Source organism: Mixophyes fleayi, chromosome 3 (genome assembly GCF_038048845.1).
Source record: "Mixophyes fleayi isolate aMixFle1 chromosome 3, aMixFle1.hap1, whole genome shotgun sequence".
Classification (NCBI taxonomy): Eukaryota; Metazoa; Chordata; class Amphibia; order Anura; family Limnodynastidae; genus Mixophyes; species Mixophyes fleayi.
In genome coordinates, this window is record NC_134404.1 from 123096363 (window position 1) to 123110757 (window position 14395).

Sequence of the window (14395 nt, forward strand, 5' to 3'; positions counted from 1 at the left end):
GCCTATCAAATGCTTTCTCTGCATCCAGGGAAAGCAGAACAAGCTCCTCTCTGGTCTCAGACAAAAGGTCTACCACATCTAAAATACGTTGTGTGTTATCTGTCGCCTGGCGACCCAATATGAAGTCCACCTGGTCCGGGTGGATCAACTGCGGTAAGAAGGGGTTCAGACGATCAGCTATCAACCTAGCATAATTTTTAAGGTCGGTATTAAGTAGTGCTATTGGTCTATAGTTCTTACATTTGGAGTGATCCTTACCAGGTTTGGGGATCGTTATTATTTGCGCTTCTAACACCTCAGCTGGGAAGCTACTCCCCATCAAAACGTTATTATAAAGATTGGTAAGGAGCGGGGCCAGCTCCGACCGAAATGTGGCATAAAAGGCATTTACGAAGCCATCCGCACCAGGGGCCTTGTCTCTAGGGAGGCGCTTGATGACCTCCTCAATCTCACGCTGTGACCAAGGGAGATTAATCTGCTCCAAGCTGTCAAGATCTAACGAAGGGAGCTTAAGATGGTGGAGGAAGGTAGATATAGACAGTTCTGATGGCTGCACCGTGTCTTTGTCATCCCGTAAGTTATATAGACTAGCATAGTATTTAGCGAATTGATTTGCTATATCAGCGGGATTGTGGATCTTATTTCCCCTAAAATCGTGAAGAGTTTTTATTCGGTTTCTAGCTTGCTTACCTCTAAGTTTACGGGCCAAAAGCCGACTGGCTCTATTGCCCGTGGAATAAAATTTCTGGCGCAGTTTAGTAAGAGCTGATATCATACGAGTTATAAAAAGTGTATTAAGCTGTTTCCTAACGTTTATTTCTTTTTGGAGGGTTTTAGAAGGACGGGTCTGGTTCTGTGATTCTAGAGTGACTAGAGTGGATTCAAGCATACGCTGATGAAAAAGATATTGCTTTTTCAAGCGTCCACCAATCTGAATAGCTGAGCCACATAAGACCGCTTTCAGAGCACACCAGTGAGTAGAAAGGGATGTATCCTCCGGATTATTCATCTGGATATATTGTGTCAGTGCTTCTGATAAACCTAGCTTGGCCTCAAAGGAAGTAAGTAAATAGGCCGGCATCCGCCACGGTCTCGGGGGGATTTTAGTGAGATTTAAGTTCCAGGTCCACTCTATTGGGGCATGGTCAGACCATGTGATAGGAAGAATATTAACTGTATTAGTATGTTGTAGTGTCCATTTGTCCGTTGCAACCATGTCTATTCTAGAGTATGTGTTATGTACACTAGAATGGTAGGTATAGTCCCGTACATTTGGAAATTGAACCCGCCAAACATCATAAAGATCATATTCCGCTAATAATTTACGAAAGGCTGTCGAAGGACCTAGAGTTGGATCAGGACCTGACGATTTTAATGGGTCAAATTGAAATCTCCCATCAGGACCAGATGGCCTCTACATACTTTCTGTATCTCCTCGCATAGTGACTTAAGGAAAGGAATTTGACGCGAGTTGGGAGCATATAGGTAGACTAAGGTCACCTGTTTATCCTCTAGAAGTCCAATCAGAATTAAAAATTGGCCAGATTTATCCTCTATTTTTATCTGTAGATTAAAGCATACACGAGCACTGAACAACACGGCCACCCCATTCCTTTTGAATGGCTATTAGCAAAGTATCCCTAAGGATATCTTGGGTCTCTAAGTTGGGGGGGGGCACGGGATGAGAAATGTGTTTCTTGCAGGGCTATAACATCTGCTCTATGTTTGTGGAATGTGGTAAGCGCCAATCGACGTTTATTTGGGGAATTAAGTCCCTTAACATTCAAGGAGTAAAACCGAACCATCAGTTATGGAACCTGAAAAGGAAAAGATGTCGCTAGGGAGCCAGCTCCATTCTTATAGTGTACAGTGTGAGTGATCCGGAGAGAAAGGGGACCAGGGTGGAAGGGTTCAAAGAAAAAAAAGAAGAGAAAAACTAAACTAACCCGTTGAATGGGGTCAGAGCATTTGCCACAGAGGGAAGCATGTGGCAAACTAGGTAGTATGTGGGGAGGTGGTGGAACAAGGATACGGTCCCACCCGTGTAACACTCAGGAAAAAATAAACAACAAGAAAAGACAGAGAAAAAAAAAGAGACCAAAGAGCAATATTACAGTAACCATATGACATCAGACTAAATCTCTGGTATACTATAAAAGGAAATATGTCCTACAATAATACAATACAAACAATGCAAAGAGGGGAATATTTCCAGCGGGGGCACAAGGCCCACCCACTGCGGCATCCCAATCTTCGCATGGGTCCAGCTTGTCCTTAATTACACCTGATTGATACATTTAGAAAGTTAACAAGATTATCAAGGCAAACTACAAAAGTATAAACGCAACATACTAACTATGCGATACAAAACAAAAGTTATTAATAATTATACTTATCAAACCAGAGGTAGAAGTTGAAAGGCTTTATGGTTTTATCCGTAACATTGAACCTCAGTCTTTAGAAACACGAGTTCAATCTGATTGAAGCGGGGTCTTGCTAGAAGCGGTTCCAGATGTAGGAGAGATATGCCATTCCTCCAAGAGTTTAGTGCCAGCTTCAAGGGACGAGATGACATACGAGGACTCCTCATGACGCACCAATAGCTTAACCGGGAAGCCCCAACGGTAAGGGAAGTCATTTGCTCGCAGGGCTGCCGTTATTGGATGAAGGGCTCTCCTTTGGTTGATGGTAGTGAGTAACAAGTCCTGAAAGAGCTGGAGATCCCCCAGGGTAGCCGCATTAGACACATCTCGAGCCACTCGGAGTATAGCCTCCTTGATATGAAAAAAATGGACCCGGAGAAGAGTGTATCTCGGTAGATTCCCCGGCACAGATCGAGGGCGTGGAAGACGGTGAATGCGGTCAATGAGAAAGTCTCTATCATCACCCACTGGAATTAGTTTCTTGAACAAAGAAACGGCATAATCTTGCAGATCTGCATTAGAAACAGATTCTGGGATGCCCCTGATCTTAATGTTGTTTCTGCGGGAACGATCCTCCTGATTCGCCATTTTACCTCTCAAGAAAGCCACCTTACTCTGCAGGGATTGATGTGAGGAGGCAAGGTCATTATTAAAAGCAACCACTTCCCCCATCTTTGTTTCAAGATGGTCTGTACGATCTCCGATTTCAGTGATTTTTGTTTTCAAGCCTCCAATTGCCGCTTTCATTTCAGACGTCAGGTCAGCCCGGAGAGCAGTTAACATCTGGTGTAAGGTAGAATATAGAACACGCGCTGTTAATGGGGCATCCAATGCGTCATCGGTTTCCAAATCAGAAAGAGGAGGGCGTAGAGGGGGAATCTCTAACTCCTTAGCTCGAGCCGCTGGTGAAGAATCTCTTGAGGTAGAAGGTGAACTTGATGCCGACTTTGGCTTTGGTTGGAATTTAAGTGGAGGAGCCAGGACAGTAGGCTAAATATTTTTAGGAGCCATGAAAGACTGTCTAGTATGCAAAGCCAGCAAGATTTGAGAGTATACTCCGCTGAACGATTGATTGCTTAGAGTGTCACACTGGGCGGGTATCCTACATGTTAATTCAAAAGACTTCCATTATTATGCCGAGGAGGTACCCATGCTACATGGAGAATACAGAATTATCTTCAACTGTGTGATGACAGGAGTACCAAAGTATTCTACAAAGTGCTTTGCAGCTGCACTATTATATTTGACCAGCAGGGGGCAGCAGAGTCACAGCTTTGGAATACAGGTAGTTTTCATGTATTTTCTAGCTCACCAGGTATTGCAAGGTACTAAACCAGGTTGTACTCATCACACAGGCCCACAATATTGGTAAAGGGTTACTGATGCGCTGCCCCGATGTCCCCCAGCGTGACACAAAAGCTCTTCACCACTAACCTGTGGTCAATAGGTGTGTAATAGCCCAGCCGAAGCCCAATTGATGGATGAATCCGGGACTCTCACTGACAGGCCATGCCCCCACCGGAAGTGGAGCGCCGGGGACCTCACAATCACCAGACACCGTGGCTTCGGACCGGAAGCAGGCCTCTCTCCACTGGGGCACCACCGCTACAGAGGTGCAGGGACAGAACCGCCGAAGACTTCGGCGCCCACGCCTCCAGGTAAGTCCCGCGGAGGGGAGACAAGTTATTCTGTTATACAGATCCTGGGTGGATGGGGGCAGACACCGCGATGTTTAGATGCGGCCAAAACACCCCTGCAGATGGCCCGATAGAGAGCCAGAGAGTCAGGTCCCCCAAGGCTGTTACGCCGCTGGGTCACGGAGGGGAGCTGGGCGGCAGAGGCACAGGACACAGAGTGCTCCTGACAGGCCAAAGCCACACGATCTAGGGCGCCACAGAGTCGGAAGGGCACAGTGACAGTCCCGGGCGGTGAACGGACTCCCAGGCACACGGCAGGACCACAACAATTAGGATCCAGGCAGAAATCTCTATAAATCTGGAGACAATGAACGGAGCTCCAGGATTCCGTGTCTTCACAGCATGGCATCCAAACCACGCCCCATGCTTACTATTCTTTCTCAGATTTTTTTACAATTGTATTTTGTAATATGTAATATAGTCACCGGTCAGACTTGTTGCTTGGACAGTGACTATCCCCCATAAGACATAGGCTTTTTGTAGAGTTTGATGTAAATGCCTTTTTTTGGTGTGTAAAATACACATTTCTCTAGTGTGCATGAGCACGGAATGTATGTAAGTGTAATCCCTTATGTAGTCTCAGACACATCTTCCACTTACGACTCCTTGGGGTATGTTTACTAAACTGTGGGTTTGAATAAGTGGAGATGTTGCCTATAGCAACCAATTAGATTCTAGCTGTCATTTTGTAGAATGCACTAAATAAATAAAAGCTAGAATCTGATTGGTTGCTATAGTCAACATCTCCACTTTTTCAAACCCGCAGTTTAGTAAATATACCCCCTTATGTTTAGAGAGGCAGAATGTTTGAGGGAAGGGGCTTGTCAACGTAGGCCAAGTACAGTAAAGGTGTGTTCACGTACTTTGCTTTGTAGCGGTTGAGACAGCCTCAGATACTTCTGCCAGGAGACTTATCTGCTGTGAATGCTGTACCTTTGGTGCAATGTATATGCTAATAATTATAAAAACTAAAGTTTGATATTTAAAAACAAAATAATAGCGTGCCTCCAACTCCCCAAGAAGGGCAATATAGCTGAGGCTGGTAGCAGCAAAATCAGGGTACCGTATAGTGTAGGATTCCCTCTAAAATAAAGCTGCTAGAAGCACTAGCCAGTGACGAGCTAGACTGATGACACTAGCGGGGAAATTAGCATAATGTCATCCTAAAACCTTCAGCATGGGGCTGTATTTCCTAGGGGAATGGGGCCCATAAAAATAATGTGCCCCCGAAACTAGGATAAACAAAGTCCGTGCTGAAGCCACAAGGGCGCTTCCCACACCCCTGGTGCATTGCGTCTGGGGTAATGCAAGTTAAAAAATAAATGAAATCTTTTTTTTTACTGGAGAACTACAGAAGCTACTGTAGTGATCAGGATATTCTTGAAAACAAATGATAAAATATTTTATAATGAAAGTATGACACATGTCGCCAGTTTTAAATCTCCTAGTTGTATCTTTGTGTCAGATTTGCACTAACATCACTGTATGAAATAAGTCTGTTTGGGTATGCATAAGGATTTTTGTATGACCTTGGTTGCACAACTAGTTTTTATAGATAATGTATGCTTGTGTTAGATGAAACATTTTACTACTGTATGTGAATTTCTGCTCTCATTTGCTGGTCCATTTCCTTGTGCCATATGTTCTGCCCATTCCTGTCTGTGTAAGTTGACTGCTCAAGTGAAACAGTCATTGAAGCAGCCGCAGAAATAAATGATTTTCAGTGCACGATACCTAAGGCAGGCTTTTAATTGATACATACATTTGTGTATTTGTAGTATTCTGCTTAGATGTGGACTGGTATATACAAATGTTTTTTGGAATGTAGACATAATAAATCAATATATATTGACAGGAAAGGCTGTTATTATCAACATCAGTGCTATAATAAAACATATCCTTATTTAGTTGGTTTAAGTGTTTTTCTAAATGTGCATTTTACCTTTACGTAAATAAAATGTAACTTGTTCCCTATAGCTTTCATATTTTATATGAAAAATACATTTACAGGGATTTAGTTTTTGTTTAATAATAATGCTACAAAACATTCCAAGCCTGAGTCATTAAGGAAAGTAAGGTAAACAAATGAGTAAATGTTCCCCGGGACAAACCATGTTACAAGGGGTGCAAATTAGTTTATTATTTTGCACATAAGTTAAATACTGGCTTTTATTTCATGTAGCACACAAATACTTGATAGCTTTGTTTTTACACTGAAACACTTACAGTTGATCTAGGCTATGCCCTACTCTAACTATAAATTTGTCCCCACATTTAAAATTTCCCACCCCCCTCCAATGCAACATGGTTTTGCCCAGGTGTAAAGTTACTCCTTTTTTATGCTTTGCTCTCCTTAATGACTCAGGCCCACCATTTTTATTATTTATTGTGTATAAGTCAGCAAACTGCCTAATTCCTATGTTTGTATGCTTTTACACAGATTTCTTAGGGGTATGTGATGACTATTAGATATATTGTCACACTGATACATGTAATTGCAGCACACTGGGATAATTATGATAACCTTGCTATCACATGAATATAGTAGATGCTATTTTGGAATAATGATACATTGGGCAGAATTAAGTTCCCACAAACATGTTCTGGACATCGAGAATGCCAAAATACAACTCTGACATTGCTAGTTTTGTGGACCAGTGTGGGTTGAAAGTTTTACTTCTTTATGCAGGGATGGATTGGAAACTAAAGGTGGTTGTCATGAACGTCCAGCCTGTCCCAGATACAGCAATCTGAACAGCTGGCCATGTCTGGCGTCACCTTAAAATTTATTTAATCTGAAAAATGTTTAATCTGAAAAAGGCTTAGTGACAAAAAAGACATGCAATATGTTGCACAAATAAGTTTCAGAAAATAAAAGAAATAAAATCACTACTTACTTAGTTAAAACTTGGTGTGTGTGAGGGAACAAAAATGAGAAAAATGGGACATTTCAGTCTTGATAGACCCCCTCATGAAAATGCACACTGTAATGTCTAAAGCAGAAGATTTTAAACCTTCTGCCACAAAGCTCTCAACCCCCACCTTTGGAGTTTAGCTGTCAATAAGGACAGCTAAACTCCAAATGTCACAGGGCTTTCAAAGTGAGCTAAGGATGTCCTGAGTTCTGGAAAGTTCACAGGACCGGAGTTCTCACCTCTGCTCCTTTGGCTTGGCTGGTCAGGTCCACATCTTCTGCATACCAAAAAAAACTCCTCAGAGATGCTCATCTATCTCTGAATAATTTTAAGAGATTATTGACACTTGCATAGGTTCAAACTAATGTCATTTAGCAAAGCACACGTTGAGATTACATTACAAGGTTACATAAAATATTTACATTGTCATACATGAATTCAACAGAAAATAACACATTCATTAGATATACTATATAATCATCACAGTGGTCATTGAATAAATTCTGAAAGTGGCCTCATATAGGAAGAAATAAACAGTAGAAGGTGTCACGGGCACTAGGAGTCTTTACCCAGGGATCACCAGGTGATGGACTTACCAGAGCAGTATAGATGGTAATATGGTACTCTGGTAGCGGGGTGATCACGGAACAGGAGACAGCAGATGGTAGAGAATGCTCGTGGAAAGTCTATGACTAGCAGCACTGGTAATATATAGGTAGTAGTACACGAGGAACTGAATGGACAAAGGAAACGTGAGGGTAGTCAGTGGTCTGCGGTAGCAAGTTGTACCACTGCTATAGTGAGGAGGAATGTCCAGAAACAACCAGGAGGTGATGAGAGTCAGCGGTCTGCGTTTAGCAAGTTGTACCGCTGTCTAGGTGAAGGAATGGAATCCAGGTGGAGGTATCCGGGAAGTCAGTGGTCTGCGTTAGCAAGTTGTACCACTGCTATGTGAAAGGATACTGGAACAGGTGACTCAGGAAACAGGGAACAGTGGTCTGCCTCTAGCAAGTTGTACCACTGAATATATATGTGAGGAGAAGCACGGGGAGAGAAATGCAATGCAGAGTATACACGGGCACACTGAACTTGATCCCACGATGATATGCACAATATAGTAATGACTGAACAGCACTGCACAATAATACAAAGTCACAGGAACTATCCGGGCAAAAGGTAACACAGTCAAATGATGGCAATAGTCTCAGCGGATAGTAAACTCCAGAGGAGAACAACTCAGTCCAGCAAGATATGCAATACACCAGCACAGTCAATGAGAAGTATGCATACCGTGGTTCAGGAGCAGGCTGTCAGACAGGAGTGCAGATATACCTGAACGGCTGGAGGCCGGTAGGATGCGAAGTCCCAGGAGGGTAGAAGCGGTAATCAAGTAGGTGCAGCACACAGGTAGGTAGACCAGCAGAGATAGAAACAAATACTCAGGAAGCAGTAGTATATAGAACTGAACACCTGGAGAACACTGAAGAGTAGAGATGGTCTAGACGAGATGAAAGCAGCGAGGCGTTGATCCGATGCAGACTGACGAGTTGACACAGGCAGGAACACTGTAGAAGCATGGAGAGCGGATCAGCTGGCTGCAGACACGAGTAGAACTGAAGGGTAGCGGCAAGCAGGACACTGCAGGTACACGGAGGTAGCGGATAGGAATCAGCAGGTGCAGTCACGATGAAACACGGGAGAGTTGAGATGAGCTGGAACTGTTGAGCACGGAGGCAGCGGATAGGAATCAGCTGGTGCAGTCTCGATGAAACACAGGAGAGTTGAAGTGAGTAGATAACTGTAGTGCACGGAGGCAGCGGATAGGAATCAGCTAGTGCAGTCACAATGAAACACAGGAGAGTTGAAGTGAGTTGATAACTGTAGTGCACGGAGGCAGCGGATAGGAATCAGCTAATACAGTCACGATGAAACACAGGAGAGTTGAAGTGAGTTGATAACTGTAGTGCACGGAGGCAGCGGATAGGAATCAGCTAATACAGTCACGATGAAACACAGGAGAGTTGAAGTGGTCTGGAAACCACAGGAGAGTTGAAGTGGTCTGGAAACCACAGGGGAGTTGAAGTGGTCTGGAAACCACAGGAATCAGCTGAGCTGAATACACGAGGAAACACAGGAACACCTTCAGAGGCTCATGGGGAATGAGACTCCAAGATCAGGCCACGAGGTATGGAACTCAGGTGCTTTAAATAGGGAGTGTTGCCTGATCAGCCAATTAACTAAAAGGAACAGGTACTGAAGGTTTGAAAGGGCTGCGCATGCGCAGACCCTCAGGATGGTGGACGGCCACGGTTTCTAAACAGACGGGAAGAAGCACTCACAGTCCGGTGAGTGACAGAAGGATTCAATACACATGTAGGTGGAGTCACAGCAGGCGCAGCTTGTAACAGTAGATGGCGCAGACACATCAGGTATTTCATGGCCCCATAGTCAAAAACCAATCTACATTAACTGGTACATCCTTTCTCTTGTGTATGTTGGTGGGATTACAGTGTTTCATGTTTGATTGGTCCATCCTCTGCCTTGTGTTTGCTGGTGAGATGGCTTTGTTTTCTGGGTTACATGATCCATCCTTCTTACAAACATACAATATTGTATGTGTCTATGATACAAATGGGAATATTCAATAGAGTATGTGCAACATATTATTGTACAATATAGTATTTTACAAGTAAAGTAGGTTGGTAGACAGTGTTGTTTTTCCTTACCTGTTCTTGCAGGTCTGACTACCTGCTGGTTGTCTTGAGCTTTGTTTCTTGCTTGGCTGGATCCTGGAAATTTCAGTCCATGTTTGAAAAAATTCAAAATTGTATTATAATAAAAGAAATGTCAACACATCTTGATGATTAAGTTCCCTAGTTCAAACACAAACGCCATTATGGCTAGATAAACAACCTCCAAGTACAGACATGGCATTTGGGCTGGGAGGCAGATTACTCACCGGTTCTCCAGTAATTTACCTCCCAGAAATCCTAACTGTGCTTTCCGTCACAGAGCAATGGGTTTTGTCCTTTACCCTCTTCCTACTGTAATCACATCACATGTTGGATAAGATGATGGACACAGCAGCTACTGATTCTGCAGCACCTTACTCAAGGGGAAGTGATGACACAGTACCAGTCTCTTCTATTGATCATGCTAGAAGCAGCAAACATCAAAATACTCTCTCTTCTCTTCAGAGATGATTCTGCTACTCAGCGCATCCTTTTGTGGAGACAGGATGTAATTGGAGAGGATGAGAATCAACAACTTACCTGTTGTTGCTTTGCCAAAGAAATTTTAAAGCCTTGCTCTATCTCAATCCAAATCCAGAAGTGTGGAAAATTAGGCATTCCTTACTTTACATGCTTGTATCTGGCATTTTCTTTTCTTATGTAACCAATATAATTTTTACATACGACAACTTACAGAATGAAACAATCTGATAGAGCATTTTTTGGAAAGAGATATGGTTACATGGGGGAGGAAGGGTGTGCGTAGAGAACATTATTTATTGGAGGGTGTAAGGGGTAGTAGGAGGATTGAAAAAGGGAAGACTGTATTATAGAACCTATAGTCTATTATAACATATTACTTGTGAGCCTGTACATGGCATTTTCTATTGATAAAATGCTCATAGGCGATTGCGTAGTTTTGCTTAGAAACCCATTCAATATTTAGGAGCGTGTCGAAGCTTCAAATGTGAGCCAAACAAAACTTCCATAGCCTTTAAAGGAACAATTTAATTAAATTTTACCTATTGTCAAACATGCTTTGCAGATCCTCCTTTTATTGTTCAAATTAAATGAAATTACTCCCATGAATGCATCATATAAAATGTATTTATAAGTAAGACAAAGCAGGCACTACATGGTTTTGCATGATAATGTGGCCAGTACAGTAAGATCTGGAAGTAACACATTGTAAGTAAAGCAGGTACAGTGATGAAGTGTAAGGATTTAGCAACTGATTTGCGACCTTTTGTGCATTCAGTTGGTCACATCAGGAAAACATCGAGGACTCCTGTGTGGTCTGACCAGATTAATTGTACGTAATATATCACACTACAGTGCTTATTTATCAAGTAATTTGACCACTTAGTTGTAGCAGTCTAGTGCAGTTTACAAAATTAAATGATATCACACCATGTAGGATTCATAGCACACAATATAAATCCATATCAGACAATACATAACACAGATAATATTCCCAAACCTTTTGAAATGAGAAAGAGAAACATGTTCCCCACCACATATTTATTCTCTCCCAGATAATGAACCGTTCCATAGTTGATTCTCCCCCATATCATGCCCCCCCCTGTATCATTTCTCCCCCATATCATGCCCTCATATTGATTCTCTCTCATATCATGATCACCCTGTGTTAATTCTTCGTATGTCATGCCCAACCTGAATTATTTCTCCCATAAGGCATCCCTATATTGATTGTCTCTCATATTATGCCTCCATATCATGATCCCTCATATTAATTCTTCCCCATAACATAACCCTCCTGTATGACCAACCTGAATAATTTCTTTTATTTTTTTCCCCTCCTTTGTCAATATAAGTTTATAAAGGTGCCTCAAGGGGCCCCATGATGTTATCAGGGCCACCAGCCTACCGAGAAAACATTTTCTTGTTTCAGTGTTTATCACAAACAGTGCTTAACAACAAGGAAGCACTCCCCATGTCAACACAAACAGTGCTTAACAACAAGGAAGCACTCCCCATGTCAACACAAACAGTGGTTAACAACAAGGAAGCACTCCCCATGTCAACACAAACAGTGCTTAACAACAAGGAAGCACTCCCCATGTCAACACAAACAGTGCTTAACAACAAGGAAGCACTCCCCATGTCAACACAAACAGTGCTTAACAACAAGGAAGCACTCCCCATGTCAACACAAACAGTGCTTAACAACAAGGAAGCACTCCACATGTCAACACAAACAGTGCTTAATAACAAGGAAGCACTCCAGGGGGCATATTCAATTAGCTTTCGGATTCGCGGTAACGCGCGTTACCGTGAAAAGTGCGCGTTCTTGCGGGTATTACGGTACCGCATTAACGCGGATTTTCGTACGCAACCCTATGGGCTGCGAACGAAAATCCACGTTATTGCGGTAACGTGTATTACGTTTCGCGGCTGTTCCGGCGCGATCCCGCGAATCCGAAAGCTAATTGAATATGCCCCCACATGTCAACACAAAGGGGCATATTCAATTAGCTTTTGGATTCGCGGTAACGCGCCGGAACAGCCGCGAAACGTAATACACGGTACCGCAATAACGTGGATTTTCGTTCGCAGCCCATAGGGTTGCGAACGAAAATCCGCGTTAATGCGGTACCGTAATACCAGTTACCGCGAATCCAAAAGCTAATTGAATATGCCCCAAACAGTGCTTAATAACAAGGAAGCACTCCACATGTCAACACAAACAGTGCTTAATAACAAGGAAGCACTCCACATGTCAACACAAACAGTGCTTAACAACAAGGAAGCACTCCACATGTCAACACACACAAATCTTCTGGGGAAAAGAATAAAAAGGCAAAAGACTCACGGCCCTAACAATTAATGCTGCACATCTCCTATCTGCTATAGCATGGCCTCCTGTATTGATTCTCCACTTATTATGACCCCCGCCCATGTTTCTTCCTCATATTATGACAGACTTGAATTATTTCCCCCATATTAATTCTCTCACATATCATGACCCCCTCTATTGATTATCCCCACATCATGCCCAATATAAATGATTTCTTCCATATATCATGCCCTCCATATCTATTCTGCCCCATATCATGTCCCCCTTTATTGATTCTCTCCATATTGTAACCAACCTGAATTATTTCTTATATATATCATACCCTTTATTGTTTCTCTCCCTTATAGTTAGAAAAAAATAAGATAAAAAAAATGCCTTCGGTGCCCCCATGACAATATGGGGCCACTGAACTACCGAGAAAACATAATCAATAGTGGCTATGTTAAACAGTGCTGAAAGCAAGGTAGCACTCCCCATATCAATACACATGCACATTTTTTTTGTAAATATGTAAAATAAGACTACCAGCCCTAACACTTTATACCGCACATCTTCTATATTCTGTATTATGGCCTTCCATATTGATTCTGCCTCATATTATGCCCAGCCTGTATGGATTACCCCATATTATGGACAGCCTGAATTATTATATCATGTCCCCATATTCATTTTCTCACATATTATGGCTGATTGGAAGCAGATGGGTGCAAAAATAAGTTTCTAAAAATGACTTAGGTCATTTTAGGGATGTTTTAGGGATCTCCGCCCTACTCAGAAATTGTCATTATTAGTGTTTTTGTGAAACAATACTAAAAACAAGGTAGCACTTCCTACATCAACAGACCTGCATGCATAATTCTGCTGTCATTTTTTATTTAAGAAACAAAACTCCCAACCCTATGACATGTACTAAAAAGAGTTTGGTGTCACTATCTTGTGTATAGTATATATTTATACGGTGTTCTCCCCAGACAATTTTGACAGCCGAGTGGCATTAAGAAGTAGTCAGGTGGGGGGCGGTGTACTACTTTGTAATAATATTGAAAGATGTTGCCTACACCTGCCAGGACTGGTCACACTGGTGGCCAGTGGTCTAACACTGGTGGCTGTAATGCTCATGTAGTGCCTGTCGTAATAGGAGTAACAAAGGTTTGTTTTACTATAATAGGACTCTGTTGGGCTTCAAGAGCTGGGTGGCAAGTAAATACAGCTGGATGTAGCAGCTGGGAAATAGGTGCTGGGGAGAACACTGTTTATAACCTAAATAAAAGTATGATTGGATAATAATGTACCAATGCTACCCATTCAGAGGAGTTTATATACTTTATTTCTCCATCTGTACATTGGACACTGAGCTCAATATAGTAATTTATATACTAGGACTTAACAAAAGACATAACACTTTACTGCTGCCCCTGTTTACTTTACAATAGTCTAATAACAACTAACTATAATGTGCATGAAATCTGATCTTCACTGCGTACACTAATAAATCTTTTTTTTTACTTTAACTGTAGGATATTTTTACCCCAGAATGCAAATTCAAAGAGTCCGTGTTTGAGAATTACTACGTTATCTATTCCTCGACACTCTATCGGCAGCAGGAATCTGGCCGGCAGTGGTTCCTAGGACTCAGTAAAGAAGGTCAAATTATGAAAGGGAATAGAGTGAAAAAGACCAAACCATCATCACATTTTGTACCAAAACCTATAGAAGGTAAGGCTCTCTTGTTTAAATAAGTGCTTAAATTCTAAGCCAACATTTACACCAGTAAGTCACATTTTGTGACTTATAATAATATTTTGTGCTT

The 14395-nt window shown here is 42.2% G+C and overlaps 1 protein-coding gene across 3 annotated transcripts in view; it reads left to right on the forward strand.

The window, feature by feature from the left end:
• FGF12 (fibroblast growth factor 12) overlaps window positions 1–14395 on the forward strand; it is a 406239-nt gene that overhangs the window by 375797 nt on the left and 16047 nt on the right. For all 3 annotated transcript variants that reach the window (XM_075202288.1, XM_075202287.1, XM_075202286.1), the window contains one exon: window positions 14103–14301. In XM_075202288.1, the coding sequence (XP_075058389.1) occupies window positions 14103–14301 (199 nt within the window). The remainder of the gene's footprint in view (window positions 1–14102; window positions 14302–14395) is intronic.